Source organism: Lactuca serriola, chromosome 8, assembly GCF_051521515.1.
Source record: "Lactuca serriola cultivar US96UC23 chromosome 8, Lser_US96UC23_V15, whole genome shotgun sequence".
In the NCBI taxonomy this organism is placed as follows: Eukaryota; Viridiplantae; Streptophyta; class Magnoliopsida; order Asterales; family Asteraceae; genus Lactuca; species Lactuca serriola.
This window is the reverse complement of record NC_136415.1, coordinates 13,363,429-13,378,077: the sequence shown is the minus strand read 5'-3', so window position 1 is coordinate 13,378,077 and position 14,649 is coordinate 13,363,429. Positions and strand designations below refer to the sequence as shown.

At 35.5% G+C, this 14,649-nt stretch overlaps 2 protein-coding genes across 3 annotated transcripts; one reads left to right on the top strand and one right to left on the bottom strand.

Annotated features, from left to right (window-relative positions):
- Window positions 1–1,637: 1,637 nt before the first annotated feature.
- Window positions 1,638–6,000, top strand: LOC145069876 (Zincin-like metalloproteases family protein). The gene is made up of 17 exons (XM_079016823.1): window positions 1,638–1,931; window positions 2,058–2,139; window positions 2,205–2,257; window positions 2,344–2,398; window positions 2,538–2,676; window positions 2,796–2,850; window positions 2,920–3,124; window positions 3,221–3,316; window positions 3,420–3,539; window positions 3,624–3,749; window positions 3,930–4,085; window positions 4,442–4,558; window positions 4,696–4,821; window positions 4,905–4,972; window positions 5,067–5,202; window positions 5,310–5,475; window positions 5,549–6,000. Exons 1-17 carry the CDS (start codon window positions 1,762–1,764, stop codon window positions 5,806–5,808), a joined length of 2,130 nt encoding a protein of 709 aa, XP_078872949.1. The 5' UTR covers window positions 1,638–1,761; the 3' UTR covers window positions 5,809–6,000.
- A 2,958-nt stretch (window positions 6,001–8,958) lies between these two features.
- LOC145069487 (uncharacterized) lies at window positions 8,959–11,422 on the bottom strand. Of its 2 annotated transcripts, none has more exons than XM_079016412.1 (6): window positions 11,267–11,422; window positions 10,053–10,913; window positions 9,889–9,971; window positions 9,580–9,691; window positions 9,298–9,350; window positions 8,959–9,228 (listed from the first exon to the last, which is right to left on the bottom strand). In XM_079016412.1, the coding sequence occupies exons 2-6, from the start codon at window positions 10,861–10,863 to the stop codon at window positions 9,085–9,087; spliced, it is 1,203 nt and encodes a 400-aa protein (XP_078872538.1). In that variant the 5' UTR covers window positions 10,864–10,913; window positions 11,267–11,422; the 3' UTR covers window positions 8,959–9,084. The 2 variants fall into 2 exon arrangements, with proteins under 2 accessions (XP_078872538.1, XP_078872539.1); XM_079016413.1 differs by having other exon boundaries at window positions 10,053–10,909; window positions 11,267–11,420.
- Window positions 11,423–14,649: the final 3,227 nt, after the last annotated feature.

Below are 14,649 nucleotides of genomic sequence, written 5' to 3'. Positions count from 1 at the left end.
AACTCCATGAAAGGAGAATGGCAGATCTGAGGTCCCTTGGTTGTTTTGAGGTATAAAAATGGAGTCTTGATGGATGTATTGGTCACATGCATGGGTTAAGGGTCTTGGAAAGGTCTTAATGAAGGTTTTGGGTGTATGGGAGGCATACAAAGGCATAAAGTTGGCAATTTTATGCCTTAGGACGTATTAATCAACTCAGATCTAACTTTTGGACGTAAAAGAATTAGATATTAAGCACTTAATGGAGAAAGTGCTTAACCTGGGCGTACTTAGTGTACGCTGCACGTAGTCCTTGAGACCCCAATATGCCGAGCGTACCAGATTGGTATGCTGAGCGTACGCTTTGCAGATTGGGCCATTTCTGTTTTAGGCTGGCGAACTTTTGGGCCTCATTTTGATTATTGGACTGATTGCATTCCGTAAATTATGGACTATCTCATCAGATTTGGGCCATGAACTTTTATTTGGGCCTTGATGAGCCAAGAGGCCCATTAGTAATTTTGGACTTAGATTTTGGGCCCATTAGCAAGGATGGAATAATTAGGCCTCATGATTAGGGTTGGGGTTGGGTTTCCCTTTTAATAATTTAAGGTCCTAACGTAATTGATTTTATCATTTAGTCCGGGAGGTTTCGGACGGTTAGGAGATCAGTTTGACATTTAGCAAACGAAGGTGAGTCTCCTCACCATACCAATGGGTCTAAGGCACCAAGGCTGGCCCATTATGTGTTTACGATATGTGCGTTAGCCATTCTGTAAATTTATATGTTTGTGTTTGTGCTTGCATGAAAGACCTCAGGGGGTTCTCGAGGCGCTTAGGTGTAAGACCTTGGAGGGTTTCCTTGGCATCCTAGGTCGAGGACCTCGGGGGGTTCCCGAGGCACTTAGGGGTAAGACCTTGGAGGGTTTCCTTGGCATCCTAGGTCAAAGACCTCGAGGGGTTCCCGAGGCATTGGGCTAAGACCATGTGGCGGTTCCCATGGCACCCGGTGTAAGACCCTGGAGGGTTTCCAGGGCTTCCTTATGTGTTTAACATGCATGGCTTATATGTTCTGTAGAGATGATTAGCTGGTATGACTTGTTGTATGCGTTTGTACGTGGGTGTGCTCTAAGGAACTCACTAAGCTTCCAAGCTTACCGTTTGTGGATTTGTTTCAGGTACATCCGAGCCCAAGGGCAATGGCGCGACGTGATGGCGCGACGTGCACTCTATCTCTCTTTTATTACTACGTTTGTGACGCTCTGATAATTCAAACATGATGTAATAAATATGGATGTGAAAACAATTATGATGGAATTTCATGGTTTATGCAAGTATATTTATTAATTAAAAATGAAAATTTCTTTGTAAAAGTGGGTCGTTACAGAACCGGTAAAAAAACTGATCGAACCGGTATTGGACTTGAATAGTTGAATTTCACTCGGTCCTTTAAAGAAACAGTCAATTTCCAAAGTAAATTGAATAAATTAATCGATCAGGTAATCCTTAATATACACAACTCGAAAACCGACACAGATGACTATAAGATATAGACCGATGGTCAAACCAATTGAACCAAAAAGTATTTATCGTAAACGATTTTAAAACATTGCTTTATCCTTAAACTCACATTATAAAATTTCATTGTTCGTCCTTCTAAAAAGATCATACGCATTCATTTAAGTTTTTTCTCGGATCTTCTGGCCGGTTTGTATTCGGACCTTCCATAATAACCAAGCCGTCAGGTTACCACGGCGGCGCTACCGCCGCTTCCAGAGGCGTATGATGACCTCTCTACTCCGCAGAGCGGCGTCAAGCTTCCGCTCCAACTCTGAAAAACGTCACTTTTTTGCACATGCGACGCATCGCATGGAGGAGACTGGTTTATATGGATGCAATCATCTGAAAACCCCCAAGGGCTTTCAGCGTTTTGTAGATGAAGCCATTGAAAGGTAAAAGTAGAGTGAATTCAATAGCTTCTCATCACTTAAAATGCTGTAAGCGTAACAAAACGACACAATGAATTACGATTATGCCAGATTTTTTATGTTATTTTTTGTTTTTGTTTTTCTTGACAGGTCTAATGAACTTGTTGGCTACATTTCTCGAATGCCTTCATCTGCTGAAATTATTAACGCCATGGATGAAATATCAAACACCGTAAGGATTTTGAGAATTTCCATGTCCTTTGCATCTTCCAGAAAGCTAATGTTTGAACGTTTCAGGTATGCCAAGTGGTGGATTCTGCAGAACTTTGCAGACACACACATCCTGACAGGTTTTTTTCCTTTCATTAATCTGACTACATGTTGGATTCATGGTTTTTTCTCTTTTGTTCTTGATGATATCTGAGTTATACTACAGGGATTTTGTTGATGAGGCAATGAAGGCATCAATGAGGATTAACGAATATCTACATGTGAGGTGACAAGTTACATAATTGGTTTTGCTCTATTTACAAGATCATAACTTTATTTCAATTCTATTTGATGTCACATCTTTCAAATTATTGACCACTTGCAATGATGATTATGGTGTTCATGATCATTGACATACAGTATCTAAATACAAATCTTACTCTATACAATGCGGTGCTGAAAGCTGATCAAGATCAGACTCTAACAAGCAATGAAGCTAAAAGAGTTGCACATGATCTTCGCATTGATTTTGAAAAGGGTGGAATTCATCTATCTGCAGGTTATTCTCTTCACTATGTTGCCCTTTTCAAAAAGTTATTTTAACTTTCTGTGAAGTCACTGCTATTCTTAGCAAGTGTATTCACTAACTACATATTGTTATATGACTTGACTTCACAGAAAAGAAAGATCGAGTGAGTCAACTCAATATTGAAATTGCCAGATGCTGTGCACAGTAAGTAAATGTGATTTATATGATTATATACCTTTATATTCTAATGAACCACATATAATATTTTGTCAGGTATAATGAAAATATAGCCAAGGATCCAGGTCATGTGGATATATATCCAGCATCACGTATACCAAAGAACTTACATCATCTTGTTAAGCCTGTTAATCGGTCAACTTCACCAGGTCAAAAAGTCAACATCAGAGAAAAAGGGTTCCGAATAGTAACAGAACCAAGCACTGTGTCAGCTGTTTTGCAATGGGCATATGATGATGAGGTTCAGTATTAGTACTCTGTATTTTCAAATTAAAATGTTATGGTTGACTATTTCTATGTTATGTTTTTCATTTTTATATATTTATGTTTCATTCAGGTTAGGAAAATGACATATATTAAAAGTAATTCCGTACCACGTGCAAATCTTGGAGTTCTTGATAACCTAATTGCTGCACGTCATGAAATTTCTCAGGTTGTTATGGTTACTTGTGTTTTTTAGGAGATTTTTTTTTTCATTTGTATATTTAATATGTCTGTTAAATGTTTTTAATTTTGCTTCTTATGTATGCATGCAGATAATGGGGTATAAATCATATGCTGAATATGCTTTGAATTCAAATATGGCTTCATCTCCGGATGTTGTATCGTCTTTTTTAGTTGAGCTGAGTAAAACTGTACAGCCGAAAGCATTTGAGGTAATATCTTCTAGAATGTTCTTTTAATACAACATCATTTTGTCTGACATTTGATACTTTCTAATTTTTGTTTGAATATAATAGGAGTTTGAGTCAATTTGTAAGTTCAAAAGAGAAAAAAATGGTCAACAAGATATAGGATTAGAGCCATGGGATGAAGCATATTTTACACGAGCAATGAAATCATCTGCTTACAACTTGGACTTTTCGGTATGTTATCTGTTGATATTTGTAATGTTCTTAGGAGTTGTTTCTTTCCTTTCTCTGAACCATGAAGAGGTTGGAATCATTCAGCAGTAAATGGTTCAGTTAAGTCAAAAAGAAACAACCCCTTAATGAATTTTTTTATTCTGTATTTAAATATAGATTTTCATAATGATGTAAATTTAGGTTGTGGCCTCGTATTTTTCTTTGACACACTGTATCAAGGGTCTGAAGATTCTGGTTGAATCCTTGTTTGGAATGAAATTCCTAAATTGTCCTCTTGCACCCGGTGAATCATGGCATCCAGATGTGATGAAAATGGCCCTTCATCATCCTGATGAGGTACATTTCCGTCTTCACGAAAATTCCTAATTTGTTTTATCGAGTAAATTACAGTTTTGGTCCCTGAATATAGCTTATTTTTTCATTTTTTGTCCCAAAAGTTTTCTCTTGCTGTTTTGGTCATTCTTTTGAGGTTCTTATAACTTTTTTGGTCCTTGTTCCAAGTAAAATGATTATTTTTGGTCCCTGAGTATATACCTGATTGTTTTCAACTTTGGCCCCAAAAATATAGTCATTTTCTTGAAACAGATACCAATAAACCTCAAATAAGGACCAAATTTGCAAAAATCAGGTTGTACTCAAGGGACCAAAATTGTAATTTCCTGTTGTTTATTTTGTTATTAATTGTATTTCAGGGTGATTTGGGATATATATACCTTGATTTAAATTGTAGACAGGGGAAGTATCCTGGTTGTGCTCATTTTGCCATAAGAGGAGGGCGTAGAGTTTCCAAAACAGAATACCAACTGCCAGTAAGCTGTTATTAATATTATATTTTGTTCATCAAGGAAAGGGCAAATTGCAGGAACTATTATATTGTATTCCATTACGAAGAATAAAAAAAAAAGTGATGAAATGTTTTTGTTGATTATTATTGTGAAATGTGAAGGTGATTGCCCTTGTTTGCAACTTCTCAAAGCCCCATAATTCATCAATCGTGAGACTTAACCACTCTGATGTGGATACCCTTTTCCATGAATTTGGACATGCTCTTCATTCTTTACTTTCACGAACAGTAAGTGTTACTTGCACCATTTTTTTAAAGACTTGAATTAATCAATCTTTGGTACTATTTTTATTGTATAAAAATATTTGCAGGATTATCAACATTTTTCAGGTACTAGAGTGGCTTTTGATATGGCCGAAACTCCTTCCAACCTTTTTGAGTGAGTATAAACTATAAACTATAAAGCTATACAACTAACTAATAGTATTATATTTAAGGATTTGATTGATCAAATTTTATGTTTCCCTTTTAAGATACTATGCGTGGGATTATCGAGTCTTGAAGAAATTTGCTAAACATTATTCCACTGGCGATTCCATTCCTGAGAAACTTGTGGAGTCGATGGTGGGAGCCAAAAAAATGTTCTCTGGAATGGAATTGCAGCAACAGGTTGGATTTGAAATGAAACCTTGCATTTCTATATAAATCACAAATAATTCCAAATTTGAAGATGATGATTCATGATTCATGTTTGATGCTTGCACTTACTTGTTCAGATATATTATGCATTGGTTGATCAAACACTGTATGGTGATCCGGCATTGCGGACAATCGATACCACTTCAATTGTTGCAGATTTGAGAAAACAGCATACGAATTGGGAACACGTAAAGGGCACACATTGGCAAACGCGATTCAGTCACTTACTATATTATGGTGCAGGTATGTTTCTTGTTAAAAAAAAATTGTTCTAAATTAGGCAGGGTTAAATTTGTCAAAATGAATTGTATTTTAGGTTATTATAGCTACTTGTATGCAAAGTGTTTTGCATCAACCATATGGGAAAGAGTATGCAAGGAGGATCCGTTGTCATTAGAGACTGGTGCTGCTATTAGAACAAAGTTACTGCAACATGGTGGAGCTAAAGATCCTGCACAGTTACTCAATCATCTTGCTGGTGATGGGATTACAAGGAGCTACCAAAATCATGGACATGGAGGAGGTATAGTTCCAGACATTACAAGCCTATGTAATGAATTGAACTTGAGAAGATGAAAAAAATAAAATTACGATTTTGCCCCTCCCACCCTACCCCACTGTCTTGTTTTGACTTTTGACAGAAGGAAATTAAGCAGGTCTGGTGTGACCAATGACCAATTCTATGTTGTTGTATCTCAAGTAAACTGGCAATTGACCTTTTATTTGTTTGAATTAATCTTGTGATGCATATGCATAAAGACTATTTTAGATTATTTGTACAACATATTGCCATCATCATGAAATGCAACAAAACACATAGTATTTTTTTTTGCCATATAAATATCTAATTATTTTTATGCAAGATTAACATATCAAAATATTTGCATGCAATGTATGAGTTCCCAAATTTGATGTATCATTCATGCTTCTAAATTTGACATGTCATAACTAGGTTTGATGTGTTCTTCAATGGCTAATGTGATGCTATCTTTGACTTTTTGTTCCAAGATCTGATGTCTATTTTCAACATTGACCACCCATTCCTGAATAATAGAGTTGACTTCTTTTGGTACCTCATCATGGGGACAGGGTCCTGCATCTAACTCCTTGATTACAATTTCTTTCAAGTGTTTTTTGACAAGATTTACTTTGGTTTTGGAATCAGAAATCTGGTCTTTCATGCCATGAATAATGACTACTTTTTCCTCAAGTCGTTTGAGGACATAATTCACTGGAGTTGAAGCATCAAACCTAAAAAGGCTTTCCAAAATCACCATCTCACCAGGTCATGTGACTAATCTTCATTAGTGAAATGCACAATTTACAAGATTCACAAAAACCTAAACACCAACATTTGTGTAAATCCACAATTTGTCAAAAATAAAAGCTCACAATAATAGAAATAAAAAAAAATAGGTGTTACCCTATCTCTTTGAGGTTGAGGGTTCAAGTCTCCGTTGTGGACATATGTGGAATTAGGTGTGTGAGTTAGGAATAGATTAGATTGCCGGTCAAAAAAAAAAAAAGATTAAATTACATGTTTGATCCCCAAGTGATGAGTATAATTGTGAGCAGTTTGTTTTCATTGAAGACAAATAAATTTTAGATGGTCCGTTGATGGTGAATGAGATCATATAGTGGTATTAAAAGAAAAAAAAAAGAAAATAGTTGATTTGCAAAGTAGATTTTGAAAAGACGTTTGAATCAGTATGATAGATTATTTACCGAAGATTATGGAATTGATAGGGTTTAGACGTAGATGGCTCTCTTGGATTAAAGCGTGTCTGACTTCCTCTTGTTTAGTCCATCGTGGTCTCATGCAAGGTAATCTGATGTTCCAGTTTCTTTTCATCATTGCTATGGAAGGCCTCCATGTAATAATAGAAGATGCAGTTTCTAAAGGATTGTTTAGTCCATTAAAAAAACGGAGTGATGATTTGCCCATGTCTCATCTTTTATATGTACATGATGTCCTTTTCATGGGGAATGGAGTGAAGACAACACCAAAAACTTGGTGGCAATTTTGAATAGTTTCATTTGGTGTTGGGCTTATTAATCTTCAAAAATCAAATGTTTTTTGTATAGGGGTGAATTCGGTTGACTAGCATGCATATAGATTGTGGAGATGTGTCTTTACCTTTTGTTTATTTGGGTCTCCCTATTGGTTTGAAGATGTCTCGTGTGACTATTTGGTATAAAGTGGTTGAACGGGTTAAGGAAAGGTTGGGATGTTGGAAGGTAAATATGTTTTTTAAGGTTTGCATAATAGTTAAGTCTATTCGGGCTAGATTCTTTTGGGAAGGCAATGACAATGAAAGGAAAACTAGTTGGGTTAAGTGGGAAAAGGTGATAAACTCCAAAGCAAAGGGTGGTTTGTGTGTTGGAAGTTTATACGCCTTCAATTGTGCTCAGTTACAAAAATGGAGATGAAGATTCGTCAATGCTACTAACTCTTTGTGGATAAGAGTTATCAAAAACATTTGCATTGTGGAAATCCAAAGTTTATGGGTGTTTGGGCTCATATAGTGATTTTTTTTGGAACTGCTTGTATATATCTACCAAACTAGAGAAGTAGCAAAATTATAAAGGAATAGCCAGACAAATGGTTTTTTAACCAATCAACCCGGTTGACTTTGAGTTTACGATTCCTAGCCACAAACCAGTGAAAAGGAAATTGGAAAATGGAGTCACACAACACAACCAATTCTTTTTTAAAACTAATCAACTCAAACAAAATACTATTAACGAAATCTCCAAATGAGTGAAATGACCCAAAGGAGAGTCAAAATAATAGCTTTTGGTAGAAGAAAGATGCATTGAGTCGACCCACAAGAAGACATCCTCAACTTCTGCAAAACACGAGATCTCGAAACAAACTTCCATCAACTAAGAAAGGTATGTCTTGACTGTTTTCAGTCACATATTACAAACCGGAAAAAGGACCGATTCTAAATCCACTCCCATTTGAGCAATTAGGTAATCTTTCCAACATAAAACATTTACCTTCTTAGGAATGCCTGTTTTCCATCTCGTAGCTTTACTAGTGTTCGGAAGCGTCAGAGTCAGAGAGTCAGGTCATCAATATTCTTTCTAGCATCGCCTATGGTAACAGTGTCCTAGTTACCAAGAATTCATCTCCGATAATCTTTCCTTCCCGAATTAGATCCAACATCTCCACTAATTGAGAATTCTAGGCACCCTTTCTCTAATTCCATTCCAAATGTAAGCAATTCCACCGCATCTTTTATCAAACAATTCTTTTTCTTTTTCTAGCAAGAATAACCCAGAGAATCTATTCATGAAAGCCGTATTACCACACAAAACATCCTTCCGAATGTAAAATAGTCTCTTTATCATGTAATTGATTTATAGAACCCACAATTGCACTCCAAAACACCTTTTGTATTGCAAGGCGGAAAACCTGGACATAACCCTACATAAGAGTCGTGAAATGAATGGCCTTCACAGTCTTTTACCCACAACGTGTTTTGATGCATATAGTGAAGTCCATATTCCACATAAGTAATATCACTATTCTGGTTACCAAAATTGCAAGAAACAGCTATACTCAATGACCAAAAGTAGCCATTTCATGTTATAAAAATCTAAAATAAGGACCACAATTGCAACAGAACTTTTTGGGACTGAAGAGTAACAAACCCCCCATTGTATCGGACTATTGGTAAATGTTTTTTTTTTTTTTTTTTTTTTCAAAATGCCATAATATTCCGCTACAAAACTCATATTCTTTCTTATTTGATCAAATTTGATAGTTTTACAAGTCTAAAATAGCAAAAATATAAGGAAAGGAAAGGAAAAAAGCAGTTAAATAAATGGCAAATGTAAGTAAATCTAAAGTTTGTAATCTGCAGAGTCCCTGAGACCAAGTTCTGAGAGACAAAAGCAATAAGAATCCCAGTCAGTTCTTCGAAGGTACTTCAACAACTTCTTCCTTTTCTGTACCATTGCTTGAAGACCCTTTCTTGAGTGCTTATCCTGCATCATTTTTATATCATATTAAAAGAGCCCTAACTATATGCTATTAATAAATAACATCTAAATTACCTTTTTGTGTAGCACTGTAGCAAGGTGCTTGATCTTTGTAGTCAGTTGTGCCACTGAAAGAATAAATATGCTCAAAAAGTCAATAAACCACATAACTTGCAACCACTAACAACTTCAATCTTGTATATTTTCATGTAAAACACAATAACCACTGTTGAAAATTGTTATTAATCACAGGAAAAATGATGCATTTTTATTTTTCCTAAACAGAACAAATAACATACAAAGGAAAAATGATGATCAATTGAAGAATGAAGAAAATACTTTTGGACTGTTAAATACCTTGAACACGAGCTGATCCACAATCTGATTCAGAAATTTTAAACTTGTCCCTTACATTTTTAAGCTCAATCTTCTGTTTCTCTGCAGATGACATATGATCTGGATGGAAATACTATCCACAAAAAAAAAATTGCAAAGTTTGAGTCACCAAAAATTTACAAATAGAGAGGTTCTTTCTTTGTATAGAAAAGAACATTCTAACTCTTCATAATCATTGTTCAAGAAGAAGAAAATGGAGAGTTTATAATCCCAAAGAATTTGGCTTTAAGTAAGAACAGCTGAAATTAACCAAAATATTGAAACACTTGCCTTTTCAACCAAGACTTCCTTTGGGGGAGATGACATAAAGCTAGGAGTTCCTCCAAGCTGACCCAATATATTAGCTCTTTGAGCTGCAAGCAAAATAGCAAATGAAACAAGAACACATCATTTGATACCAAATTTCAACTACTGAGACCAAAAAAGTGAAATACCTGCATTCTTTTTGGTTATCCCATCATCCTGCAACTTTTTAAGGCTCTCCCTGAGGTGCATATACTTCAAACCATTGGTGCTTTCGATTTCCTTTTCCTCAATTTCTCTCAACATTTTCAGCCTCTCACTTAACTCTCCTAATGAAAATTTGGTGGTCTTGTTCACTGGCCTCAGCTTCCTCAACTTCTCCCCCATTTCTCCATAGCTGTACATCCTCACAAACTCTGCTTTAGTCTCATCCGATACCACAGCCTTAGTAGAAGGAATCTTGTATTTCAGACTCTGACTAATTCCATCAAGAGGTGACCTTGGTTGTTGTGATTGTGGTGGCATGTGATTTAAACTCATGCGGATTGAGTCTAGAGATGGAGCGGTTTTGGCTCCAGATTGTTGATCAGCTTTTGGCATTACACTTCGCTTGTAGAGCTCCTGGAATGAGATAACTGGTTGCTTTGGCTGTGGTGGTGGTGGTGGTTGGACGCGAGTATACCCCGAGAGGCTTTTTCGGATGTCATCCATGGAAGAGAGCTTTTGAGTAGACTCATCACGGGGACTTGGATTAGAGCTAAAGGAAGACGACCTACGAGGCTGTTGAGGTGTTTGTTTTAGACTGGCTTTCACATCGCTGAAATAATCAGAGGATGAAGAAGAAGAAGATTGGGGTTGTGATTGTGATTGTGAGGTTCCATTGTCATCGGAATTGGAAGATGAGGATGATGAAAAGCGGAGGGAGGAAGTAGCATTTTGGAGGAGGAGTAGATGGCGGTGTCTGAGGGGACGGAAATGGAGGATAATCGCTGTTGCCACCATTGGAGACGATTAACTCAGAAACCCTAGTGCGTGCCTCAGATTCTCTCTGTCTAAGATCAAATCAACAATGCCAAACAATCACATTTTCAATATAACTCAATCATAAGGATTTCAAATTTCACGGATTGAACATAATGAACAACATAAAACATATAGATGTTACACAATATTAACACAGAAATCATACATAACCATACACTTGTAACAACAAACCCTACATCGATCTTGACAGAATTCCGGACAAGAAATAGATACCGAACCAAACAGGAACTCAGTCAGGATTCAGGTTAAATGATGTGCTTCAAACACTAATTAGACACTAATCGAACAACTAACTGCAACTGCTTCATCGAATCAGACAAGCATACACTTGTACCGAACCAGAAAAAAGAAAGTCACTTACCAGGAGACCGGAGAAGGCGAGACTGTAGCCGGTGGCGCCGGTGATTGATGGTGAAGGTGGGAGAGAAATTGCAACTGTGGACTTCTCGTGAAGAAGAAGCGTGGAGGCTGCTTTCAACGAGGGGAGGGCTCTGAACGAGGTGTAGGTTTTGGGGGTATTAATGTAACTTTACCTTTAATAAGTTAGAAGCCATTCAGGGGTATTTGGGATTGTTTAAAATAATTTATAAGAATTAAAATGTTTTTAGGGGTTTTTAAGATTGAAAAATTAAGAGTTTTTGAATTTTTAAAAGTTGTTTGATTGGATCTTCTGAACTACAAATTTGAACCATAAAAGTGACCATTTTATCCTTACATATTATCTTTTTGTTGAATTCAATGTTTTTATTTCCCTAATCTAATAAAAAAAATAGTTTTATTCTCCTTTTGACATGTGTCATCATATTAGGTCTACTAATTAATGCATATTTTATTCTTTTTTTGCCATGTGTCACCTTATTATGTCTCTTAGTTAATGTATACACTTGTCAACTCCATTTCAAAATTCGAATTTTAAAATTTCCACTTTAATTACATTAAATTAATAATATTATAATAAAAACTAAAATAAAAATAATACAAATGATATAATTTCACTTATTTATTTAAATAAATTATTAAAATTTATATAACTAAAAAAACTCTAAATTAATAATTTATTTAAAATAATTAATTAATAATTTTGAGTTTTTACTATAAAAATTTAATTAATTTTGTAACCGTAGTTCTCACGGGTTATAAACTAGTTTATAAAATAAATGAATGAACTTCTTGAAGAATTATATATATATATATATATATATATATATATATATATATATATATATATATATATAATCCAAATTAAACATAAATAAAAAATTAGCACATAACATCAAAAATTAACACATAACATCAAAAAGTAACACATAAAGTCATAAACAGCAAAAATCAACCATTGGAACTCTTTCATTCACAAGAGGTAACAGCCCAAACAAAACACCGTTTGTTCTTCTTCTTTCACACCTAAAGGCTGTTGGAACAGCCAATGACCACCGTACCAGCCTCTTCCTTCTCCTTGAACAGTCGACAGAAACCCATAAACACCCATCCTTCCATTGAAGACCACAACCCAGACACCCCCTATTCGCACAATGTTTCCAGTCGACCCATCTTCTCCACATGTTCATGATGAACACATCAAAACCAAACATTCCATGCCCTCCTTTGATTTCTGTCAAAAAAAATGAAGCTAGTTGCTACTTACCTTGACCAATTAAAGACTTCTTTTTGGTCTACCTTCGTTTGCCCTTCGCAACAGGACAAAGACCGGAGACCCCCTTCCCTTCGTTTTCTTCCTCTGCTGATCATATTTTAGACAACGGGGAGCATCTTCTACACTTGAAATTGATTTTCGTTTTCACATCTCAGAAAATCGCATTCATATTTGATACAATAAACTTACAACAATTTTCGATTTCACACCATGAAGACCATTTATATCAGTGGGGGCTTCGATTCAAGAGCTTGGCTAAGGTTTGATTTCAACAACGGGATGGTGTGCGACGTCGACTCTGGCGGTGCGAGGGCATCGCTGGTGCTCTGTGACTTCAAAGATGCAAAGACAGAAGAAATGGGGGGTTGGTGTTCAATGGGCGGAAGAAGAGAGACGAGGGTAGAGTTGGGCAAAAAGGAAACACATTCTTTTTTTTTCATTTCAGATGTACCTTTATGTCTGACCGAATAAGATGATATTTTCAGATTCAGATGCAAATATAAGAAGTAACCAAACGGTCTGAATCAAAAAGTCCAGCGGTATTCCCGTCATGAATATAAGTGAAACTAAAGATTATTTTATGAGTAAATTAGATTTGTCTTTCAACAAAAGATAATAAAATAAAAATAATAATAATTTATGTTTTTTTTATAAAAGTATTTATTAGTTTATTTGATTTTAATAAAAATGTTTGGATTAACTTATTCTGATATCAAATTTTGATAAGAAATTTGGCAAATTCAACTTACACATATAAAATGACTGAAAGGGACATCTTACACATTATTGGTTTTTTTATATTTGTTTCAATAACATATTATTTTTTTATCATCTATAATAATAATTTTTATATAAAATTAATATCGATAACACCGCAAAATATAATTTGCGACTTTTCTGAGTATATATAGTTGTATCGAAAAGATATTTACAATCATGTAATTACATAGTAGTAAACATTGAAAATATATTTGCAAACATGTACTTATTAACAAATAAAAGATTCAGTTACTTTATACTATATTATTTGAATGATTAAAAATAAAAATAGTAACCAAAGAAAAAAATGTGATACTGATAGCTTGTATTGTATGTAGCTCATTTGTACTATTTGTGGTATTTATTAATCATGAGAGGCACAAGGATTTTTCAATTTGCATTAACATGGTATCAAGCCTTATTCCCTCAACCCTAGTTGATTCCTAAGTTCTATCAACATCATCCTTCTATTTCCTCCTTCTTCGCTTCCACTGCTCTAACTTCTTCTTCTTGTCTCTCTTCTTTGTGTCTCTCACCATGCCTGAAGGATCGTCCAACCCTCAACCTCGTCCTACTGATAAAATATACCTCATAACCAACATAAAATCATACATTCCTCTTCTTCTTGATCTAGATCGTTTGAACTACGATTCATGGAAAGAACTTTTTAAAACCCATTGCATTGGGTACAAGGTTTATGATCATCTTGATGGGTCTCATAAGAACAAAGATGACCCGTAATGGTAGACGGTCGACAACATCGTTAAATAATGGCTCTACAGGACCTTAACTCAAAGTGTTCTTCAATCCATCATCACTATCGACGCATTGTTGCCGAGGTTTGGAAGGCCATCGAAAACTTGTTTCATGAAAATAAGGAATAAAAAGCAATGGAGCTTGATGATGAGCTTCGAAATATCACCATTGAAGACTCCACAATCATGGAATACTACACACGTATCAAATCCATCTCCGATTTGCTTACCAATATTGGCTCCCCGATGCCCGAACGCAATCTTGTTATTTACACAATCAACGGTTTATCTCCAAAATATGCTCACGTTGTCACAATCATTCGTCATTAAAAGCTGGTTCCAACGTTTCGCGAAATGCGCTCTATGCTTACTCTTGAAGAACGCTCACTGCTCAAGGATCATGTAACGTCCCAAAATTTAAGACTAAAAATTTCTTTTAATAAAACATTACTTAAAGCAAATTCATCATTTCAAAACATAAGCAGAGCATTAGTTTCCAAAATACATGTTCGTTATCAGAGTAAACATTCCCAGGCTGTCTAATCTATGATGTGTGCCATGTGATCACCCGGAGCT